At 37.4% G+C, this 18,086-nt stretch overlaps 1 protein-coding gene across 2 annotated transcripts in view; it reads right to left on the bottom strand.

The window, feature by feature from the left end:
• Positions 1–6,107: 6,107 nt before the first annotated feature.
• Positions 6,108–18,086, bottom strand: part of SLAIN2 (SLAIN motif family member 2) — a 72,358-nt gene continuing 60,379 nt past the window's right edge. For both annotated transcript variants that reach the window (XM_049632014.1, XM_049632015.1), the window contains 2 exons: positions 10,256–10,574; positions 6,108–9,149 (listed from right to left, as the gene is read on the bottom strand). In XM_049632014.1, the coding sequence (XP_049487971.1) occupies positions 9,083–9,149; positions 10,256–10,574 (386 nt within the window). In that variant the 3' untranslated portion in view covers positions 6,108–9,082. The remainder of the gene's footprint in view (positions 9,150–10,255; positions 10,575–18,086) is intronic.

The raw sequence follows: 18,086 nt of genomic DNA, 5'->3' as shown, positions 1-18,086 counted from the left end.
TGATGGGGGGTGGGAGGGAGGGGAGGGTGGGTGATGGGTATTGAGGGGGGCACCTTTTGGGATGAGCACTGGGTGTTGTATGGAAACCAATTTGACAATAAAATTCATATATTAAAAAAAAAATTAAAAAAATAAAAAAAATTAAAAGATTTTATTTTTAGGTAATCTCTACACTCAGCGTGGGGCTTGAACGTACAACCCTGAGATCAAGAGTGGCACACTCCACTGACCAAGCCAGCCAGGCACCCCCCAGTCGAAGTTTAATTGTGATGTGTCTGGGTGTGGTTTTCTTTGAGTTTATCCAGTTATCAACACAGATCGGTATGGCTCACTGAGATTCTTGAATCTGTAAATTTATGCCTATCAAATTGGGGGATTTTAACCATTATGTCTTCAAATAAGTTTTCTGTGTCTATTTCTTTCTCCGTTTTTTTCTGGGAGCAACATTGGTGTGCTGGAACCAGCTTGTTGATTCTGCACATCTCTTCCCAACTCCATGTTCAGTGACACCATGTTGACAGCTTGAAAATGGCCATGATGGGGATATTTACACCTGGACATTGGAGACTTATTTCTTTTTTTCGAGAACCAGTTTACTACTGGACTCCAATGATGCAAATGTTAGACCTTTTGATGTTGGTTTTCAGGTTTCTGGGGCTCAGGTCTTTTTTTTTTTTTTTTTTTTTTTTGGTTCTTTGTTACTGTTCTCAATTAGATAAATTCTACTGATTTCTCTTCAAGATCACTGACCCTTCTGTCATCCTCAGCCAGTTATTGAACCCATCTAACAGATTTTAAAAGTTTTGGATATTTTTTCAGTTCTAAACTTTCCATTTGGTTCTTTAAAAAAAAATACTGCTCTCTTGAGAACTTCCTCAGTTCCATTCATCGCGAGTGTTTTCCTTTATCTCATGTTATAACAGCGGCTTAGAGTCTGAGTTCTAATATCGGGATCATTTTGTGTTGACATTTGTTGTCCTTCCTGAGAATTGATCACACTTTTCTGGTGCTTTATATGTTGAGTAACTTTAGAGTATAAGCCGGGCATTTTTAATATTATAGATGCTAGGTCCTGCTAAAGTATTTGGAGCAATGTTGATTTTTAACAATCAACCCAAATAGCAAATTCTGATACAACTTCTGGAAGCTGTGATTCCAATGTCAGTTCAATTTACAAAGGCTGTTATGCTATCTGTATTGGATGGATCTCACACGTGAACTATGAGTCGTTAGTCTGTGTCATATTCTGTGCTTCAAAATTGTAGTTCAGTTCTCAAAGACTTTGCTGTGCTGCTTGGGGTCTGAGTACGTGTAGCTCAAGGCTAAGCATGGAGCTCGTGCCAATCACAACAGCGTAAGAGGAGTCCCTTCCCTAGCTCTCTTCTCTATGGTTTCCCCCTTGCCCACAGGGCCCCTCTGCTCTGTCCTTTGACCAGATATACAGAGCTTCTCTTGGAATTTCAGTGCCATCACTCTTACGGCACAGTTTCCACAGCTCAGGCCACATTCTGGACAAAGAGAGTAAATGAAGAAAAATGAGGATTATCCTCATTCTTCAGACTGTGAGTGTTCTTTTCCCATTTCCTCTGTCCAGAAAGATGAGTTTCCATCAATTTTAACCGTTGGCACTGCTTGTTACTGGGGCTTCTCCAGGGGGACTTACCAGTGACATGCCATGAGCGGAAAGAGAAAAGAAAAACCTTCTCTACATGCTCTAGCTTCCAGGAGCTCATTTTTTTCTTTTGGAATTTTTCTTTCACACGTTTTTCCTCAGTTTCCTCTGGTTTATGACCTGTCAGAGGAGCCGCCATGACAGCTCTACTGAGTACCCCCTTCCTGGCCTGGGGCCAAGAGAGAAAAAAGGGGAGAATGGGAAACGCACCCTTGTATGGGCCTCTTCTCAAGGTTTGACTCCCCTCCCAATCTATCTGCTTTTGTATATTTTTGAGTGCCCTCAGGTAGTTGCCTTTTGCATTTCGTCCAAAATTTTGTTTTAAGTGGGAGAGAGGCTTTTGAGGGCTTACTTCATCTTGACGATGCCTAAAGTCCAAAGCTGCATTATTTTTAAGAGACTCAAACTAGAAACAATCCAACTGTCCTTCAACATTACAGTGGACAAATTATGATACATTTATACAATGACATATAATATGGCAATGAGAATGAAGAAACTACAGCGACACCAGCAATATGGGTGAATCTCACATTACTTTCGTTGTATGGTACCTGAGTCTGAAAGAAACCCCATTTCTTTACCTTTAATCAAAATTAGGCAGAAAAAAGATAGAAGAAAATTACAAAGGGTATGGTTCCATTCTTATAAAGTTCAAAAACAGGTAAAACTAAATTATCATGTTAGAAGTCAGGATAGCTGTTATCCTGAAGAGAAGAAAGTAGCGATTGGCAGGTAGCATTGGGAGAGCTTTTTTGGTGCTACCAGTCTATTTCTTGCCTACGTGGTGGTTACTCATGTAGTCACTTAGTAATTCGTTGAGCTGAACATTCGCTTTTTATACTTTTTTGTATTTTATCAACTTTTTTTGTTAAAATTTTTTTTTTAATGTTTATTCTTGAGAGAGACAGAGCGTGAGCGAGTGAAGGGCAGAGAGAGAGGGAGACACAGAACCTGAAGCAGGCTCCAGGCTCCAAGCTGTCGGCACAGAGTCCAACGCGGGACTCAAACTCACAAACCGCGAGGTCACGACCTGAGCTGAAGTCGGAAGCTTAACTGACTGAGCCACCCGGGCGCCCCTGTATTTTATCAGCTTAAAAAAAAAAACATTTGAAAAAGTAACCCTTCCTTCTAGGGGCAACTGACAGAATCTTAGCTTAAATTGACCTGTGTACCAAGGGGAATTTACGGTAAGGACTGAGGTGCTGCACAGAATTCGAGTACGGGAACGACACTGGGTCTCAAGAACAACTGTGCCAAGGGCTCAAATACTGTCAGAACCCTCTCTCTCACTACAGATGTTCCCTCCAGGAAAATATGACCACTGACTGAAACAATCATTTTGTAGGATAGGCACTGAGACATTTGTGGTGCATCTATTGTTTTGTTTGCCCAAGACCAGGCCCACTTAATGGGGATAGCACCACTTTCAGGAAAAGTGGTCTTCCCTCATCCCATCTATGTTTTCACAGGAGCTGCATGGCTTGTAATTAACCCTGATCACCTGACCACAGGCCAGTAAGAGGCACGTGACCGTGCTGGGGAATCCTATTCCTAGAAGTTTTGTTCTTGGGACCAGAGATCTAATTTGGAATGGGCACGCCTGCGGGAGGGTGCAGAAAGCTGTGTTTTAACAGCCAATCAGGTGATCCCAAAGATTGAGAACTCGAATCTAGACTATCTCGATTATTTGTGCCTATTATTTCTATTTTATTTTAAAACTGGAAGGGTACTCAACCAATACTGTCAATTCAGTTTGGTAGACTGTCGAGGGGGTGGCAGTTCAAGTGTCAGTAAAAGTTACTGTATGAAAGAGCCATGATAATACAGGTTTGGTGAAGTTTTGGAATTAGTATTTGTATACTCTGCCTGGAACTCCTCCCCCAGCAGAATGTATCTAAATGATGGCAGTGACCGTAGCGTTAAGAAAAAGTTACACTATCGGGGCGCCTGGGTGGCTCAGTCAGTTAAGAGTCGGACTCTTGGTTTCGGCTCAGGTCATAATCTCAGTGTGTGAGTTCGAGCCCCGTGTGGGGCTCCGTGCTGACAGCACAGAGCCTGCTTGGGATTCTCTCTCTCTCCCCCTCTCTCTGCCCCTCCCCCACTCACTCTCTCTGTCTCTCTCTCAAAAACAAACAAATAAATAAATAAACTTAAAAAAAAAAAAGTTACACTATCAACCATGAATATGATCCCAATAGCCTCAGAAGAAAAAAAAAAGGCAACATCCTCAAATTTAAGTGGTTGCTTACCTATGGAATTAAGTGCTTTTTCTTCTTTTATAATTTGTTATTTCTCTAGTTTTCTATAGTAAAATTTTGCGTAAGAACACCCAACTGTTATGCACACACAAAATATATATGATGGATTTCTTAACATCAGGGAACATCTACAATCAGGAATGGCGAATTGTGGGTCAAGCTTTCCATACCAGTTAATGTACACTTCTGTTCAAAAGCAAACTCCTATTAAAATACTTTCTCATTCTAACTTAACAAAAGACCATGGGGGAAAGGAAGGGGGAAAATAGTTACAGAGAGGGAGGGAGACAAACCGTAAGACTCTTAAATACAGAGAACAAACTGAGGGTGGATGGAGGGGGTGGGGGAGAGGGGAAAATGGGTGATGGGCATTGAGGAGGGCACTTGTTGGGATGAGCACTGGGTGTTGTATGTAAGCGATGAACCATAGGAATCTACCGCAAAAACCAAGAGCACACTTTACACACTGTATGTTTGCTAATTTGACAATAAATAATTAAAAAAATAAAAAATATTTTCCCATCCTAAACAGAAGACGTTCTACCCTTCCATTTGGCACTTTTTAAAAAAGTGTCTCTTTGAAAGAGGGAGGGAGGGTGTGTGTGTGCAGGGGAGTGGAAAGGAAAGAGAGGGAGAGAGAGAATCTCAAGCGGGTTCTGCGCTGTCCATGCAGAGCCCGACACAAGGCTCGAATTCACAAACCACGAGATCATGACTCAAACCAAAACCAAGAGCCGGACGTTCAACTGATTGAGCCATCCAGGTGCCCCCCTTTTCGCATTTTATAAACATGTTAGGTGAGCACTTAAATATTTGTTTCTGGATGGTGAGACTGCAGGATCCCAAGGTGATATGTGGAATCATTTATTATATATATTTTTAAATGTTTATTTATTTTTGAGAGAGAGAGCACATGCGTACAAGTGGGGGAGGAGCAGAGAGAATCCCAAGCAGTCTCCCTGCTGTCAGTGCAGAGCCCCGGGCGGAGCTCCATCTCATGAATGTTGACAAATGGTGAGATCATGACCTGAGCAGAGATCAGGAATTGGACACTTAACCGACTGAGCCACCCACAGGCCCCACATCATTCATATTTCTTAATATTTTCGGTTTTTGAAGCAATGAGTCTCTATTACTTTCAAAATCAAATAAAGGTTGTTTTTGTTTTTGTTTTTTTAAGAGAAAAACGTTAAGTTCACCCAGTTTCAATAAAGATTTGGCTTGAGATTGGCATGCACTTAACATAGTTTTAAGCTGAGCTGTATTAAGTAAGGCTCATGAGTGAAATCTATTCCATTTTCAGACTAGCAACCAGAGTACGATTTAGTCCACTCAGACTTATATTTAGGGTCATTAAAAATGTATTAGGGTTGCTAACTTTAGCTTCATGCTCATGTGAACATCCCATTCACAACCTCTCCTCAAAGTTAATTTCTGTATCAGGTAATCTGCTGCTTTTGTAACTCAAAGCTACCCTTTGATATAGCAAATATTTCATAAGAACCTCTGTGTGGGTTTTCCTGTTGCACTGGGCATATAACAAGTTTAAGTAAACTTCTCATTCACTGATTTTCAAGTACACTGGCATTTCATTTTAAATGGTTCTTAGAAGTTTTTAGATTGGCTTGAGGAAAAATTCAAACATGGTATCATTTCTCTATGCTGTATTAATGAAACTAATTGTAACAAAAAGGACAGTAAAAACTTCCAGAAGGAATGTGGGGAACTAATTAAACTGTATAATTTTGGATATTTTCCAATTTTCCATAAAAGAAAAATGTACATGATTAACTAAATAAATACATTTGGCTTGAAAATGTATTAATTTTTTCCTTTTGGAAACTCGTATATAATAGCTTTTTGCTTATTTTATATATGCTAGCTTTTTGAAAGTAGGTGTCAATTCGTAGCAGGTGACAAAGTTCTAAGAAGCTACCAATTTCAAGTAAACTATAAATATACTCCAAATAATCCAAATATGAAATAAATAGGACAAGGAAACTATAACATGATATATTCCATCTCATGAAGATCAAGTTTGAAAGGGAAATATGACTTGGGTCTGTGTGCTTAAAAAAATCAACTGAGAAATTTATTAAAACCAATTGTAGGCAACTGGGGGTGGGGAATCTTACCATATCCAGAAATTAATAAAACACTTGAAAAAACAAGTATAAATTTAATAATAAACATTATGGTCAGGCTGTTTATTAAGGAGGCAACCACACATACAAGTTCAGCTATAGAAATGTTTGCAAATCAAACTTCATGTGATCTAAAAAGGACCATGCGTAATGTCAAAAATGGACGTCTGTACATTCAATAAAAATTTAAACATACATAGTCTAGATCATTCTAGAGTTATACAAATGTCTGGGGACAAATATGTATCTAATTTCCTTTCAAAAAAACTTTTTTTTTTTTTTTTTTTTTTTATAAAAGTGATGTATTGAGATAGTTTTAAAAAGTATCTGACAATTATGAATGGTCCCCAGTTTTACAAAATGTGATTTCCAGGGCATGAAAACTGAAAAAAGTCAACTCTTCAGAGAGTGTTTTATATTATACAAACAAGTTCTGTAGAAAAATGATCCAGCAAATGCTCGAGTTAAGAATATTTATATTTTTTTCCAATTTTTTTACACTTTTATTAACACACTTACAAAAAAATAACATTCAAACACTGAGAAAATTAAATAACTTTGGAAGCAGAGCTCATAGCCTTCTGCTTACATATAAGTGACAATTCTGGGCTGTTGGCACAGAAAAATAATCAACATTCATAAAACCTTTACTACTATATATCAAACATAAGTTAAAATCATAGGCACTAGTTTATCAAATCCACATTTCTTCTGTAAGACTAACCACAGTGAATCCTTAGATTTTCCCAAACAGAAAAATTGGCAATACACAACGGCTTTCTAGTAAAAAGGCAATTTTTCTCTTTAGGAACCTAAAAGCCAATAGTCTGTGGTAGTACAACAGCAGGTAAAATAATGTTTTACCCAACTCAGATCCAAATACGTTTTTAACAAGTGATGAAATATTTTAATAAAAAAAAAAATAGACTTTTTTTTCTGATGCAGCCATTTAAAAACAAAGTTAAATAACCTGAATACTCCTTTTGAAACAGATATCTAACTTAATGTAATGGGTATTTCAAATAGAGTTAAAATTCCTTGTAATTATTAGATTGCAGCATATTTTTCTTTTGCAATGTTGCACTGAAACTGAGACCTATTTTGTTTTGTGTATATATGATTTTAAAAAGAGACAGTGGCTAGTCGTTTTACTTAAGATTTTTTACATGAGATACCCCCCACCTGAAGCAGATGCTTTCTTTATCTTCCTCTGAAAAGCAACATTTTTTTAGTACATCATCATGTGGAATTCTGGCGCCATCCTTTCCTGACCCACACCCATCACCCTCATAGTCAAGGATAAAATTTCTTCCTTGCATTGTACACCAAAATACATTAGCACTGGCAGTTTCAATCTCCAGCTGCTGGGCTAACTGAATGACTCCCTATTGGTCAAGCTAATAAAAAATACCAAGGTGTCATGGCAAAATGGGGGTCTTGGTTTTAAAAGTTTTATCAATTTCTCAACCTATCAACCTGAACGCTATCCTGAATATCAAGTTTCTCATTTCTCTCTCAATATCTTTTGCCAACTTACAGAATGTCTTTGACTAACAGGAAATGAACTTTCGTTCAAATCGCTCAAATCCTTTAGGTGACCTGACTGCCAATATTTCAGAGCCATTTAAATTAAATATTTCAAAACAGACCTCACCATGAAAAAGGAGATGCCTGCTGAAGAAAGTTTTAGTCTGGTAATTGTCTAGGAAAACCAAAATAAGTGATTTCCAGGATATACCTAAGGGCCACTAGACAGCAAGTATATAACAGGTTAGAGTCATATATAGTGGGTTTCCTTTGTTACCAAAAATGTAAAAATTAACGTAAGGCAGAATCTAAGTCAAAAGGGACAGTATTTTCAAGGATGTTTTATACAGTTACCTAATTTAAAGTGGATCAGCTCAAGTAGGATTCAGCGGACTATACTTTCCTACCACATAACAGACCGTTGTGTCAATAGTAACAACACAACTGTCATTACCAGAGATTTTGTAAGTTAAGTGCATAGATTTTTTTCCCCCTCTCTCTCATTGTATGGTTTTGTTCCAGGTTGTAAGCACTGAGGCGGTGGTGTTTATATCAAGAATAAAGACACATACTACTTGCTCTTTCCTATCATGGTAACCTGTTAATAAAAACATGATCTCTTAGTTCTCTAACAGATATAATAGCATGTGAAGAAGTTGGCTTCAATAGCAAAGGCTATCTTTCCTGAGCCAGGAGCTATAAAGTTTAGAAAGATTGTACAACTGATATTAAGCCCTTTTGGCAATCAAAACAAACACACAGAAGTCCGATGTGTCAATGCAACGTGGTGGATGCACGGTGTAACATTATCTCGCGGTGGTGATACGTGAGCTACATCCAAAACGTAAGGTTAAACAAAATGACAGTTTTTCCAGTGAATCTGCAAAAAATAATTTATAGAATTCTCACAAATTTAGGTATCACGTGTGAAATCCCTAGCCTAGATTTCTTCCTACCCCCACCCTCCCTTCTATCTCAATCTAGTTTCTTGGAGTACTAGTGAAACATTTTACATAATTAGTCAGGATATTAGTTCTCATTAAGACAAATATTTATTGATACTATTTATACAGTAAATTAGGTTGAACGTGAAGTTTTGGATAGCTTGAATTCACCATTTTCTTGTGCACAAAGGTATTCTCTCATTTACAAATGGGCATTTCTCTTTGGCATCCGTTAGTTTTTTGCCCAGATATTGGCCTCTGTCAAATATTAAAAAATCAACTTAGTTTCTATTAAACAAAACTAAATGTGATTCCATGGAGAGTGATTGCATGATTACCAAACACATCTGATGTTAAATGTCATTAAAGTGCTGCTTGATCATCTCTGTCAGTTTGTGCTAATTAAGACAGAGAGGGCTGGGATTTATCAATCCCCAGAGTCTTATCTGAACAGTCTGCATATAAAAGTTGTCTTTTAGCCTGGTGAAGGGGTATCCATGAAGCTGTGGACCTCTGCATTCTCATCTCTGCTGGTCAGTAACAGCCATCTTTCCAACTGTCATCTTTCATGCTACCATAGGTTTTAGGAGCTGGCAAGGATCTGAAATAAAGCAATTTCATTAAGTGATTTAAAAGGCTTTATGAAATGTTACCATATATATTAATTACTTTGCAGGAGGCACCCTGATCCACGAAGGTTGTTCCAGGGGATCACTGAGGTCAAAAGTCTAAACAGCTTATTCGCATCACGCAAGTCCCACCCTTGGCATTTCTACAACTTTCAAGTTTTACTGGCTGTCAGGTGACTTCACGAACATCTTTTTGTTAACACAGCCACTACAGTAAAAGAAAGGAAGACTCTCATTTCTTCCAACAGCATGGATCACCAACTTTTAATTAATTAATTAATTAATTAATTAAAGGGGTGGGGGGCAGAGTGATGACTGTGATAGGAGAGACTTAGCATCACCATAATTAGAGAGGTAAAATGGCACCGTGCTTAAATGGACTTTTCAGTCAGACATACTTAGAACTGAAAGCCTTTTTATTGTGTAGTCTCAGGCAAATTACTTCACCTCATTAAATTTCTATATTCTCCTCTGAAAAATAAGGATAGCCACAGTTCAATGTTTATGCTATTGTAAAAGTGCAATAAGGTCCATAGAAGTTATTTAGCAGTGTAGCTGTTGCACTCTACTACTGAATTCAGAAATGTAATTTATCTGACAGTGACAAAGATGTGGGTAACTCAGTTTAAACGCTTACGAGATGAAAGCCTTTTCAAAGTTTGAAAACCACCCTCCTGGATTATACTCAGATTTGGTAGCTATAAGTTTTGTCTTAAATCTCGCTCTAGGCTCTAATATGCTTCTTTATCTTTACTGAGTAACATTATATTCAAAATGAACAAATATCACAACCAAATTGAGTGGTTCTAACATTTTTTTTTCTAGGAGTTTTTGGAGATGCCTAATCATGTTAGGTATCTGAGCAAATCTGATCTGAACCAAAGTGGTATGATACCCCAATGTCTTAAGTGATGATTTCTTTAAAACAATAAAGTAATGTTTTATTCAAATTCTACGAAGACTCTAATGGGAACCTAGTAGGACTCTACGTTTGCTACCACAAGCGGCGAGGGGAGTGATTCCAGTCTACCCACTTTCCTATGCTCAAGACTGCTGGAACAGAACATTTGCTGCTTACCTGCGCACAGGCTGTGCAAGTTTGCTGCGAGGCACTGGTATACCCCCAGCAGAAGGGGCACTGGGTCTGGGCAAGCCGCTTCTCATCGCTGTTGTCCCTGCAGGTCTGGTTAAAGTAGTGCTGTTGATATTGTGGGGAGGATTTGCTGGGACTGTGTTCTGAACCATGGGCGGCCCAGGTGAAGAGGTGTTTTGTGTGAGCTGTGTTGTTTCTTGGCTACCAGGAGAACCAGAGCCATGGTTACTAAATGCTTTTACTGGTTGCCGGAGAGCCAAAGGAGACGGTGCTGCAGGGGAGCGGAATTTGCCTGGAGAAGGTACTGCAAAATGGCAAAGAAAAATCAATGATTTTAGTAGAAACCAAATGTAAGTGAAATCAGTGCTTTATGTTACACTTGATAACATCAGTACATCTGTATTCACAACAACTCACTTGACACAAATGCAAGGAATAAAGAATATTTGTGGGCTAACAGAACAACTGGTAAGTCCTAAACAACCAAGTCCTTTCTCAGAGGACTGCAACTGTCCTTCACAACCGTGTTTTAACTACGCCAGCTAGGAATCCACAATACCAAACAGAAAAGGCACTGAAGGATTTGAGGTCACTGTAGCAGCTAACCTGGGCCACATTCTGGAAATGAAAAAAAAAAAAAAAAAAAAAAAAAAAAGGAAAACAAAATTGTGGGGTAAATTTTGAAAATTATGCGGCCTTCAAAAAAAAAAAAAAAAAAAAAAAAAAAAAAAAAAAAAAGGTGACTCCACATGGTTGCTAGAATTTGAAACATACTCTCCCTTCAAAAAAACATTCATGTAAACATGTATTAAGTGAGTCCTGTATCACCTACAGCGTAACTTAAGATTTGGAAATAAAACATTAAAAGCAAAATAAAACTGCCTCTATTGGTGTGTTTCACCAAGTAGAGAAGTTCTAAATCTAGGGGCATATCAAGATGTGTATGAAGTCAGAGGATAAAAATAGTACATTCTTCTGGAATGTCGATTCTACTATGTGATAATTTTAAACACCTTTATATCTCTCCCCCCCCAAATAAATGAATATTAAAATAAATAAATAAGTTTTCAGCATAAACATTTTAAAGAACTATTACAGATATATTTTTAAAGATATAAAGAGAAATATAAAGAGAAATAAAAGATTTTTAAAAGAATTAGACAACTTTTAAAGATGAAAAGCTTACATCCAAAATGCTAAGTTTATTAGATGGGAATCAATAGCATTTTAGATCATACAGAAGAGGTGCCTGAAGATACAATTAAGAATTACCTAAACATAAGCATACAGAAAATAAAAAGACTCCAAAAAATACAATGATAAACCTTCAGTGTACAACAGGTCAAGATTATATAGTCTAACATACGCAACTGAGGTTCCAAATGGAGGGGGGGTATAAGAGGGATGGAAAATAGTTGAAGAATGGCTGAAAATCTTTCAAATTTAATGGAAACTATAATATCACATATTTGAATATGTTCAAAAACACTCCAAGCATAGCAAACAGAGAACACCACATCAAGGAACATTGTTGCCAAGTTTCTAAGATGAATAATAAATTTAAAAATATTAGAATACTTTTTTAAAAAAAACAGAGGAACCAAGATAAAATAACACAGACTTCTCAAAAGAAATGAAGTAAGCCAAAAGACAACAGAAAAACATTGTTTAAAGTGCTTAAAAGCCTGTCAATTTAGACTTCTATATCCAGAAAAATTACTTTTTAAAATTTTTACTTACATTCCAGTTAGCTAACATACAATATAATATTAGTTTCGGGTGTACAATATAGTAATTCAACACTTCCATACAGCACCAGTGCCATCAAAACAAGTGCACTCCTTAATCTCCATTTCCTATTTAACCCGTTCCCCACCCACCTCCCCTCCAGTAACCATCAGTTTGTTCTCTGTAGTTAAGAGTCTATTTCTTGGTTTGCCTCTCTCTTTTTCCCCCCTTTGCTCATTTGTTTTGTTTCTTTAATTCCATAAATGAAATCATATGGTATTTGTCTTTGTCTGATTGGCTTATTTTGCTTAGCATAATACTCTCTAGCTCCATCCAGGTCATTGCAAAAGGTAAGATTTCATCCTTTATTATGACCGTATAATACTCCATTGTATACATATACCACACCTTCTTTATTCATTCGTCAGCTGATGGACAACTTGGGCTGTTTCCATAATTTGGCTACTGTAGATAATGCTGTTATAAACACTGGGGTGCATGTATGCAAAACTATTTTTCAAAATTAAAGTCAAACCACAGACTTTTAAAGACAGAAGTTGAGAAAAGTTATTGCCAGCAACCATTTACTAAAAGAAATGTTAAAGGAACATTCAGTACAAGAAAAATGATACCAAATGGTAACCCTGATCTGTATAAAGCAATAGTGCCAGGAATGGGAAATACATTGGGAAATATAAAGGTCTTTAAAAAAATCATATTTAAGTTTCACTAAAAGATAGCAATTTAAAATAAAAATAAAAACATACTCTGGGATTTAATACACACATAGAATTAAAATAAATGACAAAAGCGGCAAAAAGGAATGGGAAGGAATGAAAATATACTGTTTTAAGAGTACATTATGGGGAGCCTGGGTGGCTCAGTTGGTTAAGCATCTGAATCAGGTCATGACAGTTTGTGAGTTGGAGCCCTGTGTCAGGCTCTGCACTGACAGTGCTGAGTCTGCTTGGGATTCTTTTTCTCTCCCTCTCTGTCTGCCCCATACTCTTTTCTCTCTTTCAAAAAAAAAAAAAAAAAAAAGACTCTTACATTATAAGGAAGTGGGATACTGCCTGAAAATAAACCGTAATAAGTTAAATATGCAAAAAAGTGATGTATGAGAAGTAAGCCAACAATAAAAATAAAGTGTAATGCTTTTTTTTTTGTTTTGTTTAAATTTTTTTTAATGTTTATTTATTTTTGAGACAGAGAGAGACAGAGCGTGAACGGGGGAGGGTCAGAGAGAGGGAGACACAGAATCTGAAGCAGGCTCCAGGCTCTGAGCTGTCAGCACAGAGCCCGACGCAGGGCTCAAACTCACGGACCATGAGATCATGACCTGAGCCGAAGTCGGACGCTTAACTGACTGAGCCACCCAGCGCCCCATAAAGTGTAATGTTAAAAGGTACTTACCTATTCCAAAAAAATTACAAAGTAGGGATAAAGGAACAAAGATCTGAAGGGACAAAGATAAAACAAATTGTGAGACAGATTTTTTAAAAATTTTTATTGTTTTTTAAATGTTTGGTTGTTTTTGAGAGAGAGAGAGAGAGAGAGAGAGAGAAAGAGAGAGAGAGAGAGAGAGAGAGAGAGAGTGTGTGTGTGTGTGTGTGTGTGTGTGTGTGTGTAGGGGAGGGACAAAGAGAGAGGGAGACACAAAATCTGAAGCAGTCTCCAGGCTCTGAGCTGTCAGCACAGAGCCTGATGTGGGGTTTGAACTCACGAACTGTGAGATCATGACCTGAGCCAAAGTCAGATGCTTAACTGACTGAACCACCCAGGCGCCCCGGGAGACTTTACACCAACCATATTGATAATTAACTGCAGTAAATATGAATAGTAATCACTCCAATGAAAAAGTAATGATTGTTGTTGGTATGCACAGAAAAGAGCAACATGCTCTCTAAAAAGAAACACATTTTAGACATAAAAATGTAAGTTATAAGAAAAAGGACAAAGATAACAACAGATCAAATTGATCATGAAAAAGCTGCAATGTCTATACTATCACAAAAAAAGATTACTATCAGAGATAGAGTTCATACGTTAAAGTTGATTCAGATGAGAGCATAAAAATTCTGTGTATATCCAAAACCAGATGCACAAAACACATGAAACAAACAGATATAACTGAAAGATGGGAAAAAGTCTATGGTTAGATATTTCAACACCACAACTCTCTTGGTAACTGATAAAACAAATAGAAAATCAGAAAGGACACAGAAGATGAACTGGCTTGACATCTACAGAACACTCTACTCAACTGATCACAGTTCAAATATTCATCAGCAGGTGAATGAGTAAACAAATTGTGGTATATCCACACATTAAAATACTACCCAGCAATGAAAAGGAGTAGACCGCTGATACAAAGGATGACTCTAAAAATTATGCTGAGTGAATTAAGTGCCAGACACAAAACAGTACACACTGAAGGACTCCATTCATATAAAATTCTAGAAAAGGCAAATATAGTTTATGGTAACAGCAGATCAGATATTTGCTTGAGGTTGGGAGGAGTGACTGGGAAGGAGTACAAGGAAACTTTTGGGGATGATGGAAATGTTCTAGAACTTTACAATACTGGTGGTTACATGAATGTGTATTTTTGCTGAAATTCAAATTTTGTGTTTAAAATTCCATCTGAATACAGCTGACTTTAAAAAAACTCCAAAAGGGACTCCATAGTACAGCATAGCTGAGAAGAATGTCTCTCGAATCAATCATGTCCTGGTCCCCCAACAACTGTTACAGTCTCCTCTGGCAGAAAACTAAAGATGACCACAGGGCCTTGAGTACCCCTGAACAGCAAATTTCATGATCTTCATAGAAGATTTTTTTTTTTTTTTACTTTACATAATCCATATTCCCCTTTCTATAGATAGTGACTATAAAAACATTTTCTCAGTTCCATTCTCTTCAATCCCACCTTTGTCTCCCTTGCCAGACTAGTCTCTACCCATGTTGTTTCAGTGCCTTCCTGGAGGATTACTGAGTAACCAAGGATCTAATTCATCTAGTCACTACCTAAGGATGGGGCCTAGACCTGCTCCCTAGTACCAACTCCATAAAAGCCATCTTTAGTCCTAGCTTTTCCCATAGTTGGGAGTCTTTCAACCAGGGTTTTGTTTTGGTGGGGATGCAGGTTTCAGATAGGAGCAAGAATAAAGTTCAGAGGATCATAAGTTTCAAAGAGCATTCTGGAAAAGTCTGAGCAGTTGGGGAAGGATGGCAAGGAGGTCAGATAAAAAAATGCACTAAAACACTGTGAATGACAATCTGTTAAATGAGGGCTGACTGAAGAGTTCTAGGCTTCCTTCTTTTTTTTTTTTTTTAATTTTTTTTTTAACGTTTATTTATTTTTTTGAGACAGAGAGAGACAGAGCATGAACACGGAAGGAGAAGAGAGAGAGGGAGACACAGAATCCGAAACAGGCTCCAGGCTCTGAGCTGTCAGCACAGAGCCCAACGCGGGGCTCGAACTCACGGACCGTGAGATCATGACCCGAGCTGAAGTCGGATGCCCAACCAACCAAGCCACCCAGGGGCCCCTGGGCTTCCTTCTTAATGGCAACTGCTACAATGAAGTTAAGAGTGTTTCATTTCTACAGGACAGCCTTGTATGCACTGGAATACATCTATAATGCTTTGAATGTCTTACTCAAACCTTATATTGAAAATAGGCTTTGTGAAAAGCATCTTTTCCTCTGGCAAAACTTCTGTTAATAGTTATACCAGGGAAATGATTATTTCCTGAAATTTTTTAAAAATGTGAATCTCAGACTTCCACTTGGGAAAAATGGGATAGATGTATGTTTCCCTATTTCTCCCACTTAAGTATAATTTAAAACCCTGGGCATGATATTACAGAACAGCCATAAGAAAACTGTGATGTGGAGAGGAAAAAGGAAGATTGCCTTGGGACTTTGGGATGAGACGAATGATATGGTAATGAGTTGCTAGGGTTTTCTTTTTGCTTCATATATCCCAGATTGGAGCTAAAAAAGCTGGCAACCTGGAAAAGCCATCAGATGTGACAGACAAAATAAAAGCCTACTCTCTCTAGCCAAAGAACTGGGAAAGAAAACTTTTAGATGGTAACTGTTCTACTGCAGCCAAACACCACAAACTGTAGCCTACTCTCACCCCCATCAGCAAAGGCTGGTGAGGTATCTCGACTTCTATCTTCTTGTGAGGTTCCACCTTCTTGTGAGGTTTAACAAGGTGCCACAACACCTTTTCCAGGAAGGTGTCAGACAAGATAGTAACCAGATATTCTCTCCTCTCCTCATGGGTAGGAGTCAGAGGAGGTCCAGTGGAGAGTCAGGACTCTGATGATTGCTCAGTGGTAACAAGACTACCTCCATCACAGTGTGAGTGGAGACTGAGTGGGGAGCCAGAACTCCGACCTCCACCCACCTGGCTTCTCCCTCTTGGATGCCAACAAACACTGAGTAGAAAACCTGGGCTTCTATTCCCACCTACCTGTAATGAAATGCCCCCAAGCCTCATCCACCAATGCATGAGTGGTGTCAGAGAAAGAGACGTAAAACCAGAAAAAACAAAACTAGAAATATAGTATCAGTGATACTCAGTGAGATATATATATATATATATATATATATATCAAATTGTATATATCAGATATATATATCTGATATATATATATATATATATATATATATATATATATATATATCAAACCCCATGATCAAATGGGGTTTAATCAATCAATATAATCTACCACACTAACAGGCTAAAGGAAAGTCACATGATCCTGTCTATTGATGCAAAAAAGCATCTGACAAAATTCAACACATATATATTCATGATAAAAATTCTGACAAAAACAGGAATGGGGGAACTTGAACTTGATAAAGAGCATTTACAAAAAATCTACAAATACCACTGTACTTAATGGTGAAAGACTGCTTCCCTTCTAAGATCAGGAACAAAGCAAAAATATATGCTCTTACCACTCTTATTCATAGTGCTGCAAGTTCTAGCCAGTGCAATAAGCAAGGAAAGAAAATAAAAGGCATATAGGTTTGAAAGAAACATTCTTTATGACTGTTACATCAAAAATCCCAAGGAATATACAAAAAAAACGCAATTTCTAGAAATACTGAATTCAGTAAAGTCACAGAATAGAAGATTAACATATAATAATTGACTATATGTAGTAACAGTAATGAATTACAGAAATCAAAATTAAAAATGCAGTAACACTTGCATTGCTCCCCCCAAAAAGAAATACTTATCGAGTAAATCTAATAAAAATAATAATAATTAAAAAAAGCTCAGCAAAGAAATCTCAGCAAATATCACAGGTTAGCTGTGAAAATCAAATGAGCAATAGGTATATAAATAGTTGGTAAAATGTAAAATATTACACAAACTGTAAGGCATACTATGTCTGTGCCTTCCTTATCTAAGGAATATTAGTGCCTTTCAACCTGTTGCAACTGAGTTCTCTGGAAAGATACTCAACAATGCCACTCAAGACAGTTTCCTAGGCCATCCTTATAAATTAACTAAAACACAGGGGTCAAGTTAGGCTCTATTGCCCAAATTATGACAATAGGTTATAATTTCTCTTTACTAATTCTGGATACTTAAATCAAAGCATCAGATGAAGAAGGCATGTTATCTACTCAGAGCAAGAATTAGAACTCTATTTATAAAACTGACATATGGCTGAGAATGCTAACCTCGGTATTTAAGTCACCTCTAAAATGAAATGGTGGGTGATGTGAGGATTCATATTTTTAAAACATTCATTTTTGTCTTTTAATAAGCATTTAATGAAAATGTTAAGTCTTCTGAGGTTTAAAAACTACAACAGGCACTTTAGAATGGGAGTAACTGAGTAAACTATGTACTGTTTTTAGCTTCTTGATAAATATTCAGAGAATTTTTTATAAATAATATATCTCGGGGTGCCTGAGTGGCTCAGCGGGTTGAGTGTCTGACTTCAGCTCAGAAAAGAATTGGACATAAATCATTCCAAAATGAAGTCTAAGACAGTAAGAACACAAGAGTCACCATATGTGATAGGTTATACTTTAAGAGAAATGGACAATGAAAA

The sequence above is a fragment of the Panthera uncia genome, chromosome B1, assembly GCF_023721935.1.
Source record: "Panthera uncia isolate 11264 chromosome B1, Puncia_PCG_1.0, whole genome shotgun sequence".
Classification (NCBI taxonomy): domain Eukaryota; kingdom Metazoa; phylum Chordata; class Mammalia; order Carnivora; family Felidae; genus Panthera; species Panthera uncia.
The sequence above is the reverse complement of the archived record's forward strand: the minus strand, read 5'-3'. Positions and strand labels throughout refer to the sequence as shown.